General features: G+C 42.0%; 1 protein-coding gene across 1 annotated transcript in view; it reads right to left on the bottom strand.

The window, feature by feature from the left end:
• Window positions 1–1000: 1000 nt before the first annotated feature.
• The window catches only part of Gsdme (gasdermin E), a 65858-nt gene continuing 45913 nt past the window's right edge, over window positions 1001–20945 (bottom strand). Inside the window, exons 4-10 of the mRNA XM_078039968.1 lie at window positions 20194–20365; window positions 19642–19762; window positions 15605–15769; window positions 13600–13727; window positions 11924–12125; window positions 9767–9840; window positions 1001–2458 (exon numbers count right to left, since the gene is read on the bottom strand). Of these exons, the coding sequence (XP_077896094.1) occupies window positions 2225–2458; window positions 9767–9840; window positions 11924–12125; window positions 13600–13727; window positions 15605–15769; window positions 19642–19762; window positions 20194–20365 (1096 nt within the window). The 3' untranslated portion in view covers window positions 1001–2224. The remainder of the gene's footprint in view (window positions 2459–9766; window positions 9841–11923; window positions 12126–13599; window positions 13728–15604; window positions 15770–19641; window positions 19763–20193; window positions 20366–20945) is intronic.

Below are 20945 nucleotides of genomic sequence, written 5' to 3'. Positions count from 1 at the left end.
GCTGTTCTTATATAAATAAAATTTTCCTGGAGTACAATTAAGTATTGATTTTTCAGTAACTTTCCCATTAATTCTTTTCACATATTTCCATATGCTATCAAGAACAAAAATTATTGAAATGTTCAATTTGCGAGATTACATACTCCTAGTAAAATATTTTTGTACATATAAAGAAATAAATATTTACTATTGTAGAAATGTAGTGTTTCATGTATAGATAGAAGTGATTTGGAGACAAAATAACAGGACATCAGATTAGCTTTGGAAATTTTTTAAGTACTAGTAGTCTGTAAAAAAAGTTCCTAATGTTATTTTTTTTATCTAAATAAATTTTTTCCTTCCTCTGTTTTTTAACAAGGAAATCCTAATCCTTGTTTCCTCTATTCTAACCTCAGCAAAGGTCTGGCTTTTAAAGACCGCACACTGAAGGAAAGAATTGAAGAACTAGGGAAGATTAAAATATAGGATCATGAAAACAAGTCCTCTCTGCTTAGGTGGCACAAGTGTAAAGGCCATTTCCCAGCTCTCCAGGAAAGAGAGAAACTCTGGGGGGTAAGACAATAAGCTGACCTGCTGCCCCACATAGCATAGCCCACTGTCTGCAACAAGAGAAGCCGTGAACCCCCCAAGGCTGGCAAGGGATGGAGGCACAGCCAAGGGTTCACACAGGAAACCTTTGTCAGAAAGTGCCCTTTGCAACTCTCCCAAGTTGTTTTCCAGCATTCCATCCTCACACGTGAGAAGTTGCTAGTCTAATGTATTTTAGATGTCTCCAGAGAAATTAAGTTTTTGTATTATTCATTCTTCCATCTTAAACTTTGTTTTGTTTTTGTTTGAATTAAGAGGATAATACAAAATCCTAACAGGAATAGAAAAAAATCTCCCTTTGCCTCTTGTCCCAACTTCTAAGTCCCTGAAACCAAGGGAGCCAATGCTTGGTTTCTTGTAAACTCTTTAAATGCATATCAATACATGAATGTTTCTTTTTTACACAAACTCATACATTATTTGCAGTTCTTTATTTAACTTCAGAAAACATGGCAAATAAAAATACACATTTAGTAATATTGCTCTCATTTTGCATATTCCTGTCCAACTTGTACATAAGGTAATTATTTTTGTATAGTTGTCACCACAATGTACTTTACTTCTTTTCCCCCTACATAGAATAAGCATTTGCATAAGGCATAATCTCATCTTTTAATGAGTGATGAAAAGGTGTTTGCTTTATATTTTCTTTGTTAATGTTCATTAAACTCTGAGGGGAAGAAGAGGACTAATGTATTTCAGATGTCTCCAGACAAATTAGTGTACAAAGTTGAGGTTAAAAAAAAGAAATGTGCTGAGCAATATGCTTCCCTAACCACTGCTCTTCCTCATCTTTAGTGGCTCCAGGTTCCAGATATATTGCAGCAGATCCTGTTGATAGAACCTCTTGGGGATGCAGTCTAAGCTATTTATGATAGAAAGAAGTCAAAACAGAATAAAAAGCAAAAAAAAAAAAATTTAAGTTCAAATTTTCCTTGGATAGAAAGTATAGCAATGACAAGTTAAATTACTACATGCATAGGAACTTTGTACTAGATGTAGAATTAGCATATTCATCAAAACAAGGCAAGGTCAAATAAAATAGATACAGCTAGAACCCCCAGGCAGGGTTTTTTTTTTTAATATTAGTATTGAATTTGTTTTGTTTCATTAGTAAAATTTTGTTTTGCAGAAGAATACTCCCGGAACATTTACAGTTTATTTTTTAATCATCAAATATGTACAGTACATCCAATACATAGCCAATTTTGTAACAAGAAATTATCTTCCCACAGCAGTCAAAATTTAAAATGAATTTTTGGATTAAAATGTCAGACTATTCTGTGTTCACATGTAACAAAGTGGAAAATGTAATAAAGTGATAGATGGAACCATTATTCTGGGGAAAAAATAAAGGTTTGAATGTACACTAGGTTGGAATCTCAACTCTCCTCAGGTCCTAGAATCTATCTTGGATGTGGGTATCTGCCATTTACCAGCATAGGAGAGATTCTAATGTTTAAAGAGTCACTTGTGTCATTCAGAATGCAGAAAGTCACCACTTAATGTCTTTTTTAATTCATTTCATTGATCAACTTTTAACATGCATTAGACCTAAATCCCAAATTAGTATATTAACAATTCTGAAACATACTTAGCTTTGCCAATATTATATGCTTCTGATTGACAAATGGCATTACTCATGTTCTTTGCCCAAAGTATAGAGTCCATTCAGGGTAATACAGAGAATTAGTGGGAAAACATGAGAATCCTTCAGGACAACAGCTTTCACAGATGACTGTAGTCTCTCCAGGTTAATATTGGTTGAGGCAAATAAGCGTTGCACAATCCCAAACTTCTCTGTATCTTTCAGAGGAGCCAAAATTGGATCTTCAAGATCAGATACTCCACTATCAGACAAAGCATGGAACTGGAATGACATATTTAAACAAACTCAATTTAAAATGTCATAGAAAATCCAGTTTGACAGCAGCACATTTCTAGGTAATTATGGAAAACTTGTGAGATGTAACAACATATATTGATCTAGACCAGGACCTGAGACTTGATTTTTAACCAGTTTATTCCTAGAGTCCTCTGTCTGAATCCCCAGCCTGAACTCTACTTTCTTTCTAGACCCCATTAACTATAGTAGCTTAGGAAGATCAAATGTATCTTTTTCATATATCAGTATGTAGAGTTCATCATTTTTTTGTTTTTATTGAGATCTAATTTGTACATAATTATGGGGTTCATCATGGTAAGTCACTGTATGTATACAGTGTGTAATAATCAAATCAGGGTAACAGGTATTTCCATCCCTTTAAATATTAATCATTTTGATATGTTGGGAAATGTGTATCAGATTTTTTTTTTTTTAACCCAGGATTGAACTCAGGGCACTCAGCCACTGAGCTGCTAAGCACCTGAGCTGCTGGGATTACAGGCGTGTGCCACCACGCCCAGTTTTTTCATAGATTGTTTTAACCAGCAGTTATCCTACTGTGCCAAAGAAGAACCAGAACTAATTCCTTGACTCAAATGTTTGGTTCTCCTGAGTGAACTTTCCCTCACTCCCTCTTCTCGTCTCTAGTGACCTTCATTCTTCAGTGTACTGTGATAACATGTATTTGTCTGTGTCTGGTTTACTTCACTTAAAATGATTTTCAGTTCCAGCCACATTGCTGCAAGAGATAGGATTTCATTCTGTTTTATGACTGGATAATATTCCATTACATATGTAGACCACATTTTCCTTTCATCTACCCTAGAGCATCTTGATTGTGCCCACATTTTAGTGGCTGTGAAAACAGTTGCAATAAACATGTGGATATAAGTATCTTTTTGGTATAATAATTTTAAACTCCTTTGGGCATGTACTAAATAGTGGAATTTTTTAATCGTGCTAGTACTGTTTTTAGATTTTTAAGGAAATTGCCACTCTTTTTCATAATGGCTACACTATACCTTCCCACCGACTGTATATAAGAGTTTCCCTTTTTCCACATCCTTGCCAGCACTTTCTTATGTTTTGTCATTTTGATGATAGCCATTTTAACTGGGGTGAAATTATATGTCATTGTGATTATGATTTGCATTTCTCTGATGATTAGGGAGATTGAATTGTTCTTTATATACTAGTTAGCTTCTTTTTAGAAGTGTCTGCTTAGTTTTTCTGCCCATTTTTTAATTGGATTTTTATAGTATTCATCTTTTTTAGTTTCTTACATATTGTGGATATCAATGCTTTGTCAGATGAATAATTTGCAAAAATAGCATTTGTATATTTGAATAGATTTTCTTCCATTCTTTCTGTTATTTCCTTTGTTGTGTAGAAGTTTGATATATCAATCCCATTTGTCTAGTTTTACTTTTATTACCTATGCCTTTGAGGTTCTATCTAAAAAATCATTGTCAACACCAATTCCTGAAGTATTTTCTTGCAGTGATTTCATAGTTTTAACATTTAAATGATCTAGTTTGAGTTGCCTTTAATATACAATGAAATGAAAGGATTTGGTTGCATTTGTCTGCATATGCATAACCAATTTGGCTAACAACATTTATAGGAGACTCTTTTCTCTATGTTCTTGGTGCCTTTGTCAAAAATCACTTAACTGTATGGAGGTAGATTAAGTTGTGTTCTGTTCCATTAATCAGTGTCTTGTTTTCATGCTAGTACCATGCTGTTTTATTACTGTAGCTTTGTAGTGTGTTTTGAAGTCAGCTATTGTGATGTCTCTAACATTTTTCCCCTCCTTAGGCTTATGTCAGCCATTATGGGTGTTTTGTGGCTCCCAATGAATTTTAGGATTGTTTTTTCTATCTTCTCTGTGAAGAAAGTAATTGACATTTTCATGGGAATGGCATTCAATCTATAAATTACTTTGGGTTGTATGATCATTTTAGCAATATTGATTCATCCAATTCATAAACACCAACACCTTTCCATTTTTGTGTGCCTCCATAACTTCTATATATTTCTATTAGATCTTTAACTCAGATGTTTCTTTGTTGATTTTGTCTGAATGATCTGTTCATTGAAGAAGTGGGGCATTGAAGTTCCAATTATTATTGTATTATATTTTCTCCCTTTAGATCTAGTAATATTTGTGTATTTGGATGGTCCCCTAATGAATGCATATATGTTTATAATTGATATAGCTTATTGCTGAGTTGAAATTTATAACAATATATAATGATCTTCTGGCCTTTTTTATACTTTATTTTGATTTGATGTTTGCTTTATCTGATATGAATATACCCACTCCTGCTCACTTTTGGTTTCCAAATTTTCACTTTTTAGTCTGTCTTTACCAGTGAAGTGAGTTTCTTGTAAGAAGCACGTAGTTGGGTAGCAGCAGCTTCTTCATCAATCCATTCAAGTAGTCTGTCTTTTGGTAAATTCAGTCTACTTACTTTCCAGGTTATTAGAGATAACTTCTTCCTGTCATTTTGTTGTTTTCTACCTGCTTTGTATATTTTTTGTTCTTTTCTACTTCTCATTGTTTTTGTGACTTAGTAGTTTTGTGTCATGCAAAATTCTTTTTTCTTTCATGTATCTACTCCTCTAGTGACTCTTTATATTTCTATGTGATTTCATGATGAGTAATACTCTTTTGTTTTTAATGTAGGGTTGATCTTGTGGTGAATTCCCTCAGTTTCTGCTTATCAGGAAAAGACTTTTTTCTTCTTTTGTTTGAAGGATAATTTAATGGGCCCAGTTTATTGATTGACAGGGTTTATTTTCTTTCAGTGTTTTGAATATATCATCTCATTCTCTTCTGACCTTTAAGGTTTTGCTGGGAAATCTGCATTCCCTTGTATCCTTGTATGTGACTTAATCTTAAAAATAGCAAGAGAAAAGCTATTTGTGACATTATGTACTTTTGACATTATGACTATAATACTGTGGTATAGGTCTATTTTGGTGAGTCTAGTTGGGGTTGTTTGAGCTTCTTATATCTATATATCCATATCGCTAAAGATTTGGAAAGTTTCTGGTTTTTCTTCACAAAAATTGTTTTTTCAGCACCTTTTGCCTTTCCTCACCTTCTGGAATTACTATAATGCCATTATTTGTTCACCCAATGATGTCCCATAATTCTCATAGGCTTTCTTTAATTTTATTTTGTTGTTGTTGTTGTCTCACTGAGTTAATTCAAAAGACCTCTCCTCAGATTCAGAAATTCTTTCTTGTGCTTATTCTATTCTGTTGTGGAAACTCTCTATACTATTTTTCATCTCATTCTTAAAATTTTTAGCTCCAGAATTTCTGATTGGTTCTTTTTATTATTTTTATCTCTTTGGTGATTATGTCATTCATATCATGAATATTTTCCAATTCTTTGTACTTTTTATCTGTATTCTCTTGCATCTCACTGAGTTTCCTTTGGATCCTTATTTTAAATGTCTTTCTCAGGCATGCCATAGATTTTCTTTAAGTTGAGATCTGTTTCTAGAGAATCATGCCACAATGTTTCTTGTGTCCTTATGTTGTATCTGCACATCTGGTGCAATGTTCACCTCTTCCCATTTTATGAAGTAGCTTAAATAGGAAAATATTTTTGCATTTAGATGGGGTATGCATTTAGATGGATAGGTGTTTTGTGTTTGGTTACAGGGTAACTCACAAGCATCTGTGTGCTTTATGTCAGCAGTGTCTATGAAGGCATCAATCATACAGACTAAAGCAGTTCTTTGCAGTATACACAAGCTTCCACAGGTGTGTGTTTTCAGGCTCCACAGTCAAGATCTGATGGAGCTGGGGCTTGTGGTGGCTGGTTGCAGTTTCCACAGTCTTGGTGGTGTAAGATGTGGACAAAACTCCTCCAAGGTCCCTCAGAGCCAGCACAGATTATGCCAAGTGGTTTGGCACCAGTAGCCACAGTTCCCAGACAGAAGATTAACAGGACACCATCCACAGAACTCTCAAGATGGAATGTGGGTGATGCCTGGTCACATGGCACCAGCAGCACTGGTGATGCTGGGGCCTTTGGCAGTGGTAATCATGGGCTCAAGCAAGATCTTGGAACATAGAGGGAACTTTCTCGATGCCCTATAGGCAATTACATCTGGTGCTGGGACCTGTCACCACTGTTATCCACTTTTCCTGAAGCTGTGGTTTTGTGACTTTTGGCAGCTCTGGTCCAAAGTCCACAGGCAATATAGGAGATGTTCCCTCCATTGTTACTTATCTATAGAGAGCATGTACAGATCACATTTGCACTTGTAGTACTGGTATCAGTGTTCCTGGAGATGTAGCACATGGGAGAGATCTTATCTAGGTTCCATAGATTGAGCACAGTTGGTGCTGAGGCTTTGATATCTGCATTCCTGGATGCAGACATGGATGGGAATGTCCCTACGGCACACAGGGCAAGTGCTGGTGGGGCCAAGGCTTACGGCATTGGTAGTCCTGGAGAACATGAAAGGGGCCTTCCTCCAGTTCTCAGGGATAATATTGAGTGGTTTTGAGGCTTTTTGCACCAGCAATTATAGTACCAAGGCCTTGGGCTGGGAAGAGCATCTCTAGTTCTCACAGGGTGGGTTTGGAGCTCCTGGTAACTGGGTTCCTCAGTGGGCACTTTCCCATCACCTAATGGACAAGGTACAGGTGAAGCCTGGAGTTTATAACAGGGGCTACCTTCCCAAGGCTGTGAGCTGGTGAGGAAACCTTCCACAGACAAACATGGAGCTTGTGGCCATGGCACCTGCTTGTTCTAAAGCTGCAGCATACTAATGGGGATGTTTTTTTGCCCATGGAAGGACTACTAAACTAGGCAACTGCTGGCCCTTATGCCAAGATGGCATGTAACAGTGGTCACTGTAGAGTTCTAGTGGACTGGGGACTAGACTCTTTGGAGCACAGCAATCACTTTTAGACCACCCAATTCCCTAAACTATATTTAAATCTTGTAAGTACTGTGAAGTTCTTCTACACTTGCCTGCTTACCCTTTCCCAGTTGTGTTCCTGGACCCTGTGCAGGAACCAGGGTTGAAGTTATGAATTGCTTTGCTCTTTTTTTCTCAAGGCTGTCTTTCTGACTCTATGCTTTTTAACCTTTTTAACCCACTTACTCTTCTGGAAATATATTTCTTCCTTTGCTGCCCTGACTCTTCTCTGTGGCAGTTGCATGCAGAGTACCTTTGTTTATCTTCTGATTTTCGGGAGGGGGGGTGGGTTGTTTGTTTTGTTTTGTTTTAAATGAAAATGTCAATTTCTCATGTATTTGCAGGCGTTCTCAGAGGTAGGTACCATCATTTGTTCAACTATGCTTCCTGTCTCAAGACACATTGCCCTACTATTTCTTAAACTGGTAAGACTTTCTCTCCAAATTTCCACATCACCCTTCCCTTTGCATCCCTCCATTGTCAACTGCAAAGCCACCTCTAAGGCCTCTTTCCTAATCCCCCTCCTTAGACCCACCACACATTCCCACCACTATTAAGTTTCTCCATTGTCTCCCCAAATTTACTACATGAAACAGCTCCTTGATAGGAACTGTTTGCCCTTTCCTCTTTCTAAACTCTAAGCTGCCTGTGAAAGCAGAGATCATTTACGCTGCCTAGAACACCAACACAGAATATTGAAGGTAACGTAAGTTCTTCAGAGGCTACTTTGGAAATCGCTCTAATTCTCAAAACATTTGAAATATTTAACTTGCTCTTAGGGTCTTGATCTATGCCACTCTTAGGGTCTTGATCTATGCCTGTAATGCTTTTTTTTTTTTAAAGAGGATAAATTTTTTTTGTAATGAAGCAGGTCTATAAAGTATGCATAAATTTTTAACTGTTTCTGAAGGAAATCCAAAAGAAATTCCAGAAATGTTCAGAGCAACATTTTCAGTAATGAAAAGTAATATGCAGCTTATCCAGGTAACTGAATGACATGCATTGAAAGGTACAAACACTTGTTGTGTTGATCATCAAAATCAGCCTCATGAATCTACACCTTTGTAAATTCACCAAACAGAGCTTGCAGTACAGTGTAACCACTGGTTAATAAAACTGTTTGGCCCAGATGGTAAACTATGGATTGAACTTTAGAGAGGGGATTAGTCCTGCTCTTTTAAGCATGAGCACCACATCTCAGTAATTTCAGCATGAGCTATACTGTGCTTGCCAGGGATTGCTGAGCAGCATCCAGCTGCCTTCTCTAACCACCTGCCAACCCCTTTTACCCATAGGCACTTTTGGGAATAAAAAAGACTATAACTGACCAAAGGGGCAAAGTTAACATTCTCTACTGATTCTAACTTTTGGCAAATGTGTTAATGTACCTGATACTGTTCTCCCAAAACCCATCAAACAGAAAAAAGACAGATGCAGGTAGACTTTGTACCCTATTCTTTTTATATATATGTATATGTATATATATATATATATGTATACATATACATATATATATTATATATATATATATATACACACACACACATACATATATATATATATATTCATATATATAAGTTTTAGGTGGACACAATAGCTTTATTTTTACATTTATGTGGTGCTGAGGATCAAACCTAGTGCCTCATGCAACCACTCTACCATTGAGCTACAACCTCAGCCCATGTACCCTATTCTTCATCCCTTTAAGATACTCCTTCAGAAGGCAGAGGCCTAGCTATAGAGAGATTGTGTAAAGACATAGGAAGGTCTCTTTCAAAAAAATGACTTTTTGTGTATGTCTTTGTTGAGCAACCTTCAAAAGGCAAACAATGTTAAACAGAATGCCATTCATTGTGCAACTCTTAAGTGTGTTCTACCAGCCTTTCCTAGTACAAGAGGGCAACACAAAGATAAAAATCTGGAACTAATGCACAAGGAAGGGGACTATGAAGTATGAGTTTGTTGGGGGAAGAATTAACAGGATTTTCTTTTGTATATACTTCCTGAATGTAATTAATTAGTTTAAATTCTTGGGGAAAGCTAACTTGGTAAGTGCAGAGCTAACAGTTGCTGCAAAAGAACACAGCTGCTATTTTTCTAATCATTACATACAATTAAAATGATGACAGTTTCTATGACCAAACGACATACCAGTTTAAAAAATGGTGGGGGCAATGTTTTCCCATGAGATGGGCATGTACATTATATATAAAATTGAGTTTACTGACAATACCTGCTTAAACTAGCCTGAGAGCTATATGTGTTTATCAGTTGCTAGGAGTCTACCCCAACTTTAGTTCCCCATTCCCATCTATCCTAAGATCCAATCTGGGAAGTTCCTTACCAAGTAGCACAGTGCAGGAATAATCTTCAGGTTCCAGCAAGTGCCCAGTAGAGATACAGCATTATCTGGCATTTCTAAAGGAGGAAGGAAAAAAAAAGTCACTGTCCAAAATTCATTCATGGAAACAGCCAGTCCCTGGGTGGTACTGGTGTACTTTCCCACCAGCCAGGCAGGGGTGGGTGATACTCTGTCATTGTTGATTGAATGGATGGTTCTAAATGGACAACTTCCCCCACATTCTCATGGAATCTCTTGCTCCAAACCAAGAAGATGAAGATGGAACACACATACAGCGTAGTAGAAAGATCACAGCAGATGAGCCCCTATCATAGCCATGTCATCTGACCATGTTTCCCTTAATTGCCAGGTGGTGCCTGAGCACCATGTAATCATTATCTTCACCGCTTATTCTTGGAAACATTTTTGTACCATATTACTCAGAATAATATGGATTAGGTGCCAGGGCACAGAATGAGAGAACAACACCTGCATTATAGAGCTTTCTGCTGCCACTCAACTATGATGTCCTGTACTAGATATGTTCTCCTTCCTCCACACCTGGGGGTGCCTAAAATGTAATATAAGCCCCCCCCCCAGTGTGTCTTGAACTTGAGTGAATTATGTTGACTGCTCTTTCATGTACCAATTCAGTTTTACAAATGAGGTCTTAAGAGTCCAGAGCATGGGACTTGTTTATGGTCACAAGTATGGAGGAAGCTTTCCAGGAGAAAGGTCAGATTGTGGGACTGAAGCACTGATAAAAGCTAAGGGTACTAAAAAGCAAAAATAGGTTTTAGGACTCAAAGAGGAGCCCATTTTCTGCTCCAGCAGCATCCCTATTCTTAGAAGACCATGTTGTCTAGAAAAGAAGGTCAACTCAGAAGGACCCGGGGTTTGCAAAAGAGCTTTAAACTAGCCTGCCCTCTGCTGTGACAGGCCAGGAAGTGAGATCCCAGTCCAGAGAGATGGAAAAGGGCAGCAGGGAAGCACTGGTTTAGAAACTTGCTGCACTGAAAGATTTCACTGTCTCTGAGCTTCCAGCTCAAAAACAGCAAGTATCTCATGCTGCAGAGAAGGTCTAGGATCAGGAAAAAAAGGGGAACTGGTACATTCTCCCTGTCAGCCATGTGCTACATATTTGACATCACTATAAATACACCTGCTACATATTTGGCAGCCTATAAATAGATGTTTCAAGAAGTAACAGGGTATGTGATGAAAAGTCCTCTCACAAGCTGAAGAACTCTGGCCTGTGGATCAGGACCTGATAGAATGTCTATAATCAAAGATTCTAATACAATAGTGTTAATATTGAACCAAAGTCTCTAGTGGAGATCCACAGGACTCTCTGTCTTGTCCTGTCTTAGTCAACCAATTAAAACTTTTTTCCATACTCTCAATAAGACAGAGCATACATTCATCGGCATATAGAGCTGGGAGACATCCTCTCTGATAATTGTTTTTGTAAACTTAAGATTCCTGAGCCTCCATTTTTGTGCAGTGCTGGGAAGGAACCCTGAATGCATCAGTGCTCTAACTAGCAGCTCTTGAACAAAAATCAGTAGTGCTGGTTAGTCCTGTCTTGCCAAAGAGGGAACTGAAAACCCAGCTTCTTCACAAAGGATGACCGCAGGCTCCTGGCCTGGTAAGATTTGATGGCGGAGGCAAAGAGGTGGAGCAGGCAGGGGCTACTATTCCCAACAAGCCCTGCCCCTAGCCTGGTGCACAGGGACACAGAATTTCTACAGCCTGGAACTGTCATGGAGCAGCAATTAAGTTTGCCAAGGGAAAAGGGAGGAGCAGGTGCAAATGAAAGTGTCTGCACCACAGCACTCCCACTCTGGTTCCTGTCACAGGTGGTATTATGGAAGATGATTTCCAGAGACGGAGGAAAGCCCTGGCTCAGGGAGGGAAGAGAAGCCTTCCAAGAGTGGAAGAGGCTCCAGGTGGACAGAAAGGCCAGCCTCATGCTGGCCAAGCCTCTCTACCCACCTTCCACTTCTTACCGACCCTGTACTGGAGAAGAGGGATCTGTCTGTACCAAACCTTCCAGTCACCATTCCATGTGCCCCGAAGCATGTACAGTAAGCAACACAGTTTCAAAGCAACCATTTCAAAGCAGCCATTTCTCTTACTTTTTTTTGTCCATTTCCATACCTGCCAGTGCACTGACCAAGAAGTAGGCTGTGGCAAAGAGCTTCTGATTGCTGACCTTATCCTCAGGGCCAGGATGCTCGCCCTGTATCCTGCACCCCACCAGCCGCAGGAAGGCTGTGAGGTCCTGCTGCTGAGGGGGCTTCAGCTCCGCCATTGCCTGTGCTGCCTGCAGGGAGCAGACACCACCAGCCATGTCGTCACACTGCAGGGCAAGAGTAGAAGAAAAGAGGATGCTGTGAAGCCATGGCCGAGCGAGGGTGCCCTCACAGGGGTTCACGCACATACTGCATGCCCTCTACCTTCTCCCCAGTAAAGCAAGGTGCTGAGCCCTTTCCACATTTTGAAGTTACTCATCCATAGGGTTATTCCTCAAAGAGGGAGTAAGCTGAACCTTACCCATTTACTATCCTTTTACAGGAGACATGTGAGAACTATTGGAAACTTCTAGATCAGGACAGGATTTATTGATTCAGAGCAGAGACCAAAAACAAGTCATTACAAACAAAACAGATAAGAGGAACATAAAAGCACCATTCCCTCTGGTAATTCAAACTCTAAAAAACGTAGCCCTCTCAGCCTGGTGTGTTTCCAGCCAGCCCCAGCAGCTGGCAGGGGTAGGGTGGCCCTATAAGGCAAGCCAATTCTGACCACCCAGCTCATTCTCCACCCTCAGCCTCCAAGTCCAGGCTCAGTTCTGCAGGAGCTGCCCCTACACAGGCTGGCTTCTCCAGCATCTGACAGACAGCTGATCCTCTGTCCACAGGGGGCCAGCCTGACATTTTCCTCTTGAAAGAAGCTATTTTAAGAAGTAAAAAGCAACAGGCTTTTAAAAACATATGTGTTCTCCCCAGGGCTAAGCTCTGCACCCTCCAGAATGCAAAGGTGTGCCTGCCGGGAGGTTGAGCAATTTCATTGGTAACTAAACTCTTTCAGCACAATCTAATTTCAAGAAGGAAAAATACCATGAATGCTTTGCTGGAACCATAAAGCATTCAGTCAGTTAATTCCAACTCCCTGCAGAAAGAGAAAAAAAAAGACAATAAAAATGACACTACATAAAAAGATTTCTAAAGCCACAGCTGTGTGTGTGTGTGTGTGTGTGTGTGTATGGTGCTGGGGAATCAAGTCCGGGGCACACGTGCCAGGCAAGCACTCCACCACTGAACCACATCCCCAGCCTAGCTTCAACCTTTTTAAGTGCAAAAGGTCTAGGCATTTGGAGGGTGGACAGCTGAAGGTGAAGGTGTTCCTTCACAAACTGAAATAATGTGGTCACCAACCAAAAAATGCTAGGAGCCACCAGAAGCTATAGGAAACAAGGAATGATTCTCCCCTGGACCTTCCAGGGGGCCCTCCCAACCCCTTGATTTCTGACTTGTGGCCTCCAGACTGTAAAAGAATAAATTTCTGGGTTTTTTAAGCCCAAAATTTGGTCATTTGTCATGGCAGCCCTAAAAAAATCATATATCCCTCTCTGCCTGGTATCAGCTGCCTGTCTGCCTTTAAAATATTCAAGACTTATTAATAAAACTAAGAAAGGTTTAGGAGGCTGAAAAGGAGGTGGGGAAACGTACCACAATTTCATTCTATCTCAAGATAGAATGCCTAACAAGTCTAGCCCATGCACGTTTCCAGAACAGACAGATAAAACCCTGCCTTGAGATGTCCAGTCTCACCACTTGCTCCAAGACCATGAGGAGTTCCTCATCAAACAAGACCACCAGGAGGAGGTTGTGCAAAGCTTTCTGTTGCTGCTCTGGCAGTTCCACAAAGGGGCGGAAGTTCCTCTCCAGGAGCAGAGACGCTGTGAAAACAGAGCAGACCCAGGATCAGACTGCTGTGCACAGCTCCGCACAGCATGGCGAGGCCTGCTGCTTACTGCTAATTGGTACCCATTCTTCCATAGCCATTTCCAGCTGCAGTCAGTCATGGAACTCAGAAATAAAGAACATTGAGTTAAACACCACTCCATGTCTTTCAATCACTAAACAAACTCTTAACAGGAAGGGAGAGAGGGAAAGAAAAGAAAGAAAGGAGGCCCAGTTTTGTATTTCAGGCGTCAGCTTAAGTCTTATCAATTATTTTCTGGAAGTCACTTAGACTTCCCGTTAGCATAACTTCTGTAGCACCAATTCTCAAGGCTGAAATACTAGACATAAGTCAGTGCTTTTACAATACTTCAGAGCCATACAATTTCTAAAATACATTCTTTTTATGTCCTTTCTTTACATTGCATATTTTGTATCCTTTCATATTTAATGCATGATTTTCAAAGAGGCTGGCACCCTATGTTCACAGCAAACAGCTATGCCATGGTCTCCCCTCCTTTCCTCCTCCCTGAGTATTGAAGATGAGTTACTCACATCCTCTGCAGGATGCTTGGGAGCCCTTCCCCTTATAATCCTCTTTAAGGTTGTCAAAAGCTTCTAGTAAATTAAGCCCAACAGAGATTTTTAAGGAAAAAAAAAAAGATTTCATAAAACAATGTATTCATGCATAGGGCTGATACTAATACATAAATGCAACACCTCTGTTGATAAATTCCAGCAAAAAATGGCAGCAGCTCCACAGACACAGTACTAGTAACTGACATTCAAAAACCTTCCTGTGAACACAACTAGGCCTTTGCCAGCCCCAGCCTGAAGAGAAACACTGACTGTCCTCATTAGGATCTGAGACACAAAGACCAGGCTGGCCCCTACCCCACTCTTGCCCAACATGCACCGCTGCCCACTGCCCCCTAGCTGACTAGAATGGCCAACTCAAAGGTGGGCTTGGGGAAAAGGAAGCAGGGGAAGCCCAGCCCTGGACTGCCTTTCACTTCCCTGCAGTGCAGCTGCTGCTGGGCTGCTAACCCACAACATTCTCTAATAGTCAAAACTCCCACTCATCACCTACCTAGATGGGAAAGACCTACAGGATTTGGCCCATAATGGCATTCTTCCAACACTGACATTCTATGACAGAATCAACAGGACACAGCAAAGCCTGTTGAGTCTCTCTTCTTATCTACCAAGTCAGAGTATATTCTGAGCCATTCCTTGCTTTTGCCGCAGCTCTTACCTAACCACTTGTTTCTCCTTTTCCTTGCCCATCTCCTCCTTCTACTGCAACAAAAAAGAAACCAGCTTTTTAAAACACAACATGGTGAAGAGAAAAAGGAACTGCTGCAGGCACCTCCCGAGTCCTGCCCCTCTCCCCCTGGCATCATGTGGCTCTGCCATGTAGAGAAAGAGCCTCTGAGACAGCACTGTGCAATACTGACAAAGTGCTGCTTGTCTTGATGATGAAGCCTGAAATATAATGAAACAGATGAAAAACTTGGGTTTTTCTAGCTATTCTTAGTAGTCAGCAGTCTTCCATCATTACAATGAAAGAAATATGCCAGGCCCCGGACTGCTCCAGTCCTCAATCTCCTCCTACCCCTACCCACCTAGGGTCATTCTTCCCATAATTTCTTCAACACATGGCGCCCAAGATCTGGCCTTCCCTAAGATCTAACCAAGGGGGGTTCAGAGGATTCAGAGGCAGAGATGCTCCCTTTTTAAAGATTTTTTGTGAGTCAATGAGGAGTCACTGATCCTCAAGGACACATTACAAGGCCACAACCTATACCTCAGGGTACAGGATTTGCTTAGCCATCAATTAGCCACAAGGCAATACCCGCCCGACTGTGAATACCTTGTTTTAAAACACTTAACGGCCCATCCTGGGAAGACTTCCCATGCCCAGCATCTGGCATGTCCGCGAATGCAAACTCTCGAAAAGCCATGGGGTCCAGGTAGATGGAGTCAATTCTCCTCTCGTGCTCGAAGCCACCGTGCTTCCCTTGGAGGAGGCAAAACTCTACAGTGCAGGAGAAAAGGACAAGCCAGACAGCGGGTCAGCCCAGCTGTAGCACATCTTAGACCTGCCTTGACCCATCTCAGGCTGGGGCAGAAAACATATCCACCTTCCCCACAAAACCCACCTTATACACCTTATGCTGCTAGACCCAAAACTCAGCACTCCCTTCAAACACAGGAGCAATGGCTGTTCCTCACAAAGCCTTCCAGAGTGGAGTCTCCAAAAGGCAGGAAGCAAGCTTCCACAGGAATGCTTCCTTATCTTGATTTGAACAATCTCTGAACAAATGCAATCCACCATGTATGAAACAACTGGAGAAATTTGAATACTCATAATATTAAAGAATTACTATGAGTACATTTAGGTGCATAAGCAATTATATGGCTATGTCTTAAAGGAGTCCCAACTTCTCTTTATTAATGAAGGGAAGGATCTCTGGCATGAAAAAAGAAATTACTGACATAAAAGGACATGTTCTATATGAATCTATACAAGTCTTTTTTAAAAAGACTTATTGCTTAAAGGTACTGGAATATTTATAGATGAAACAGTAAAATGTCTCCAATTTGCTTCAAATCAATCCAAAAATCAGGGAGGTGGTAAAGTTTTGGGGGAAAACATGAATTGTCCAGGTTATTAGCTCTACTTTGGAACATAAGTGAAATTTCTGTAATAGGAAGGTTTGCTTTAATAATAAAAGAAATGTTTCCGAAACACTTCCATATTGAGAACTCAGCTAAAGCATCTAAGCTGTGGGTAAAAATAGCAGGTATTGTGTTTTATGTTTTTGCTAAGCAAAATCAATGCACGCACTCAAGAATCTGGGTTCCTTCTATGCTTCTATTTCGTAATTGGGGTGCTTAGAGGCCATGGCGTGAACATGTGGCTGGGCCTGGAAACAAACATCTTAGGTTCGTGGCTAAGAACCTCACAAACATCTTAGGTTATATAAGAAAAAGACAGATGGACAAGAGTCAAGCCATGAATTCACCTGCTATGAATTTTACATGACACAGAGCCTCCATGAGGAGACGAAGAACCCAAAGAAAGTTACACCTGAGTGGTTTTGTGTTCCTGTGATGCAGAGGGAGAGTCAGGGAGAAGCAGGACAGGACAAGGAAGCCGAGCGGTGCTTCAGACCCTCTTTCTGGGTGGCTACCTCTCCCTGCTCCAGGAGAAATCTTTCCTCGCTTTATCCCGGGCTTCCCAGGAGATGGGCACCAAGGTCACAGTGTGATGTTCTTGCTTCCGACATTTCTTCAAACTCTTTCAAGATATTTCGGGGTCTTGTATCTTAAGCCCAGTCACAGTGAAAAAGAACCAGGAAAAGCCTCCTAGGTGAAGCCATGCCTAAACAGCCACAGATCGGCTCAGAAGGAGCTCGGTGGGCAAGGAGTGGAGGCACACCCCAGGCCCCAGATGGGAGGGGCAGCCAGCACAGGCTGGGGAGTGGGTTCCAGGACGTGGACTAACACTGGGGGACATCACTAGATGGTGGACTAACACTGAGGGACATCACTAGACAGGTGGTGCTGGTGATGAGAGCGAAACCTGGGAACACAGGCTGTGGCCGACTTCATGTGTGAGACAAAGGGAGCTACAGAGGGTGTTTGAGCAGGTGAACGAAGTGATCCGATTTTCATGTTAAAATAATCCTATTAGTGGTACTGCTAGGATGGAACAGATGGAGCTAGATTCAGAAAAGCCAGTTAGGAAAGAGTAGCAGTGCAGGTGGTGTGGCTGGGACAGGAGTCAGACTTCTCACTGTCTTAAACGACAGAGTCCCAGCCCAATGTCATCTCACCAGAGGAAGAGAGGTGAGAGACACCTCTTAAGGGACCTCAGGTTGATAAGGCTGAATCAGAACGTTCTGTGGCAAGGGTGACAGAAACATGGGTCAGAGAGAGAGACAGAGAGAGAGAGAGAGAGAGAGAGAGAGAGAGAGAGAGAGAGAGAGAGAAGCAGAACCTGTTCCCAGTCAGGCAGTGAATTACCACAACATCACATCAGTAGGATCACCAAAGGCAGAGGGAAAAGGTCCCTGGAGCTCCCACCCAGGCCAAGTGTGGGAAAGGAGCCAAAGGAAGGGCCTGAGGGGTCCCCAGGGTACCTCTTTCCAGCAGTACAAAGAGGAGTTTATTTTAAAAGACAGTGGAAGCCAGCAAAGAGACAAAGCTTGAAACTGAAATGTAAACAAGATCCAGACCAGACACGGCTGCACACACACAAGCACAGAGTCCAAGAAGAAGGAAGCCCCGCTAGGAGCAAAAGGACTCCCCAAAGTGCTGCAAACGCTGGATCGGCAGGCACCAGGAAGGTGCTTGTGTACCTAAGTCCCCAGCATGCTGATGGACAGCTTCTCCCATGAGCCAAAATTTCAAAAGTCCTTACAAAAATGATACATTGCAATCATAATCATCAAGATATGGAAATAATGTCTCTTGATGAATTAAAGGATAAAGAACATGGGGTATAGATTACACAGTAGAATAGTATTCCGCCATAAAAGAAAATAAAATCCTGCCATTTATGACAACATGGATGAATCTGGAGAGCATTATAAACGAGATATAGAGACAAACACTGTATGATCTCACTCATATGTAGAATCTAAAATAATCGAACTCACTGCAGCAGAGAATAGAAAAGTGGTTGTTAAGGGCTTGGAGGTGGAAGAAATGGAGAGAGAGTGGTGGAAGGGTGTCCAGTTTAGTTACAGATAAAAGTTCTGGAAATCGAACACAGAGAATGGTAACAACAGTGAATAATGGTGCTTTGTTAGCCAACACCTGGAATCAACTTCAATGCCCAGTAACAAAAAGAATGGGTGAAGAAAATGTGGTACAACTATGAAATGGAATACTGCTCAGCCATTAGAAAGAATGAAATCCTGTCATGTGAGGCAGGGTAGATGAGCCTGAAGGACATTATGCCGAGTTAATAAGTCAGACACAGAAAGACAAACACCACATGAGCACTGTCATTCCTGACCACTCTTGTCCCCACTACCTGCCACACAGGCTCCCACCCTGTGCTCCCCTCGCGTCATTCTGGAAGCAAATCACAGACACTTTACCTTTGCATCTGTGAAATTTCAGGATAATTTAAAAAGTTTTTACAAACATACCTCTAACATCATCACTAGACCTAAAAAAGTTAACAATGTGTTAATCATTTGCTTATTCATGTCCCCAAGAAGCTGTAAGAGGTTCTCTCCTTGGGACCAAGAGGGAAGGACCATGAACATCTAAGATAAGCCGACGTTACTAAAACTAAAACCTTATTTTCTTTGAACAATAACAATGACACACTTGTGATCAGCAGAGGAAGGTCAAGTTTAGTCTTTCTGGCTTTATACTGGGGCAGGGAAGGTGGAACGGAAACAATGAGGATGATATTAACAGCCAAGGTGGAAGTTACCAGGTGACCCAGGCACACTAGAGTTTAATCTTCACCGAAGCCCAAGAGGGAACCCTTTCCCTTTATAGGGTTGGGTAAGCTGCAGCTCAGTGGGATGCACAGCCGGCCAGAGACCTCACCAGAGGTCGTGGTGTCAGGTCAACACCCCGTCTGTCTGCCTACAGAGCCCACGTTCCTATCCCTCTGCCCTGTGGGGGGACCTGGCCCCATGCTGACATTTGTCGGAAGAGGTGGCACTGCTCTGGGCCTCCCTCACCAAGCCCCCACACAGTGCTGCGCACTTCACCAGGACCCAGATATGGGACACTCCCAAACTCCTCTGCTATCTCTTCCCTCTCTCGCTATTGACGCCCAAAGCAGAAGGGGATCCTCTATAAGAATGTACCCCAAAGGAACACAGGGGCGTAGGGAGTGGGGGTGGACAGCCAGCATCCTTTAGAGGCAGCACTCACCAAAGCGGCCATCCAGCTCCACATACAATTCAATGATTCCATACGCAATGGTGGTGGCAGCTGGGATCTCCAGCACCACGTTGGTGTCCTTGGTGACATTCCCGTCCTCCATTGCTGACACCTGTGGGCAAGAGCACATACTCTGACACTCCCTGACTCCTTTCTGCCTCCCTACTGTGTGCATCCTCTTCTACAAGGGGTGCTAAGACAAGATCCATGGAACTTAGTAGGAGTGGGAACTGGGCTGGCATGGATAAGGATCTAATCCTTGTCGGCATCATGATGTTTAACACATATTCCCAAGTCAGTGGCTAACTGACTGCGGCACAAAAGTACACAATAACCTCAACTCCTGGATCCAGCAGTGACTGAAGCTGGATCACCACAAATATGGCAACTACACAGGCCAAGAAACTCTCGTTCACTTGAGTTGTATTTCTGTCAACTTACTAACAAAGTCTCTACCCAAAGAGGCCCCTGACCATGGTCTCCATGGCTAGGACCAAACCGGCTGCCCAGGCCTCGGTCCCTTCAGCCCCAGGCCTTACACACCTGCACCGTCTTGGTCTGGATCCCCACCATGCCACCGCACTTCTCCTCGATCTGAACGTGCTCAGATATCACACACTTCTGTGTCGTCACGATCTTCTGTATCAGGACACACAGGACCTCATTCCTCCTCTCCAGCACCTGCTGCAGCACTGGGTTTTTCAGATTTATTGTTCTGAAAAAGAAAAGTGGTCATGAGTGACCTAGAGCCTCGGGGAGGTGTGGATTTCCTCCTCTAACACAGATGGCGGCTGAGAGCAGACAGGTGACAACCAGCTTCGTTGATTTCCTGGTGATAAAGAAGGCAGGTCACCCAGAAAGGCATCCAGCAGCCTCTCCTGAGGCCACCTCACACACGCTCCAGCCACCTTCTTGCGTTCACTATGAGACACTCAGAACAAAGCCACTGGGTGAAACTGTGGGCCTTTTAACTAGGTCAGGGGGACATTTCCACATCACCTCCTTCTTAAAAGCCTTCAGTGCTACACCTGTCCTACACTCACCCAGGCGAGGAGGCCTCATGGATCTGGCCCCTGTCCCCTGTCCTGTGCAGACCTCCCCGCCCCAACCCCGCACAGCCTTCTCTCTGTGCCTTAAACACATCAGGCACGTGACCAGCCACAGCCCTGGCACCACGTCCCCCAGCTGCTGCATCTCACTGACGCACTGCCACCTCCTTGGGGAGGTATTCCCGGTGCACTCTGCCGACAGAAGCGCCCCACTCAGGTGATCACATTCTAACACCACTTCTCTAG

Source organism: Ictidomys tridecemlineatus, chromosome 2, assembly GCF_052094955.1.
Source record: "Ictidomys tridecemlineatus isolate mIctTri1 chromosome 2, mIctTri1.hap1, whole genome shotgun sequence".
Taxonomy (NCBI): Eukaryota; Metazoa; Chordata; class Mammalia; order Rodentia; family Sciuridae; genus Ictidomys; species Ictidomys tridecemlineatus.
Note: the sequence above shows the minus strand (reverse complement) of the source record. Positions and strands in the feature narration are given on the sequence as shown.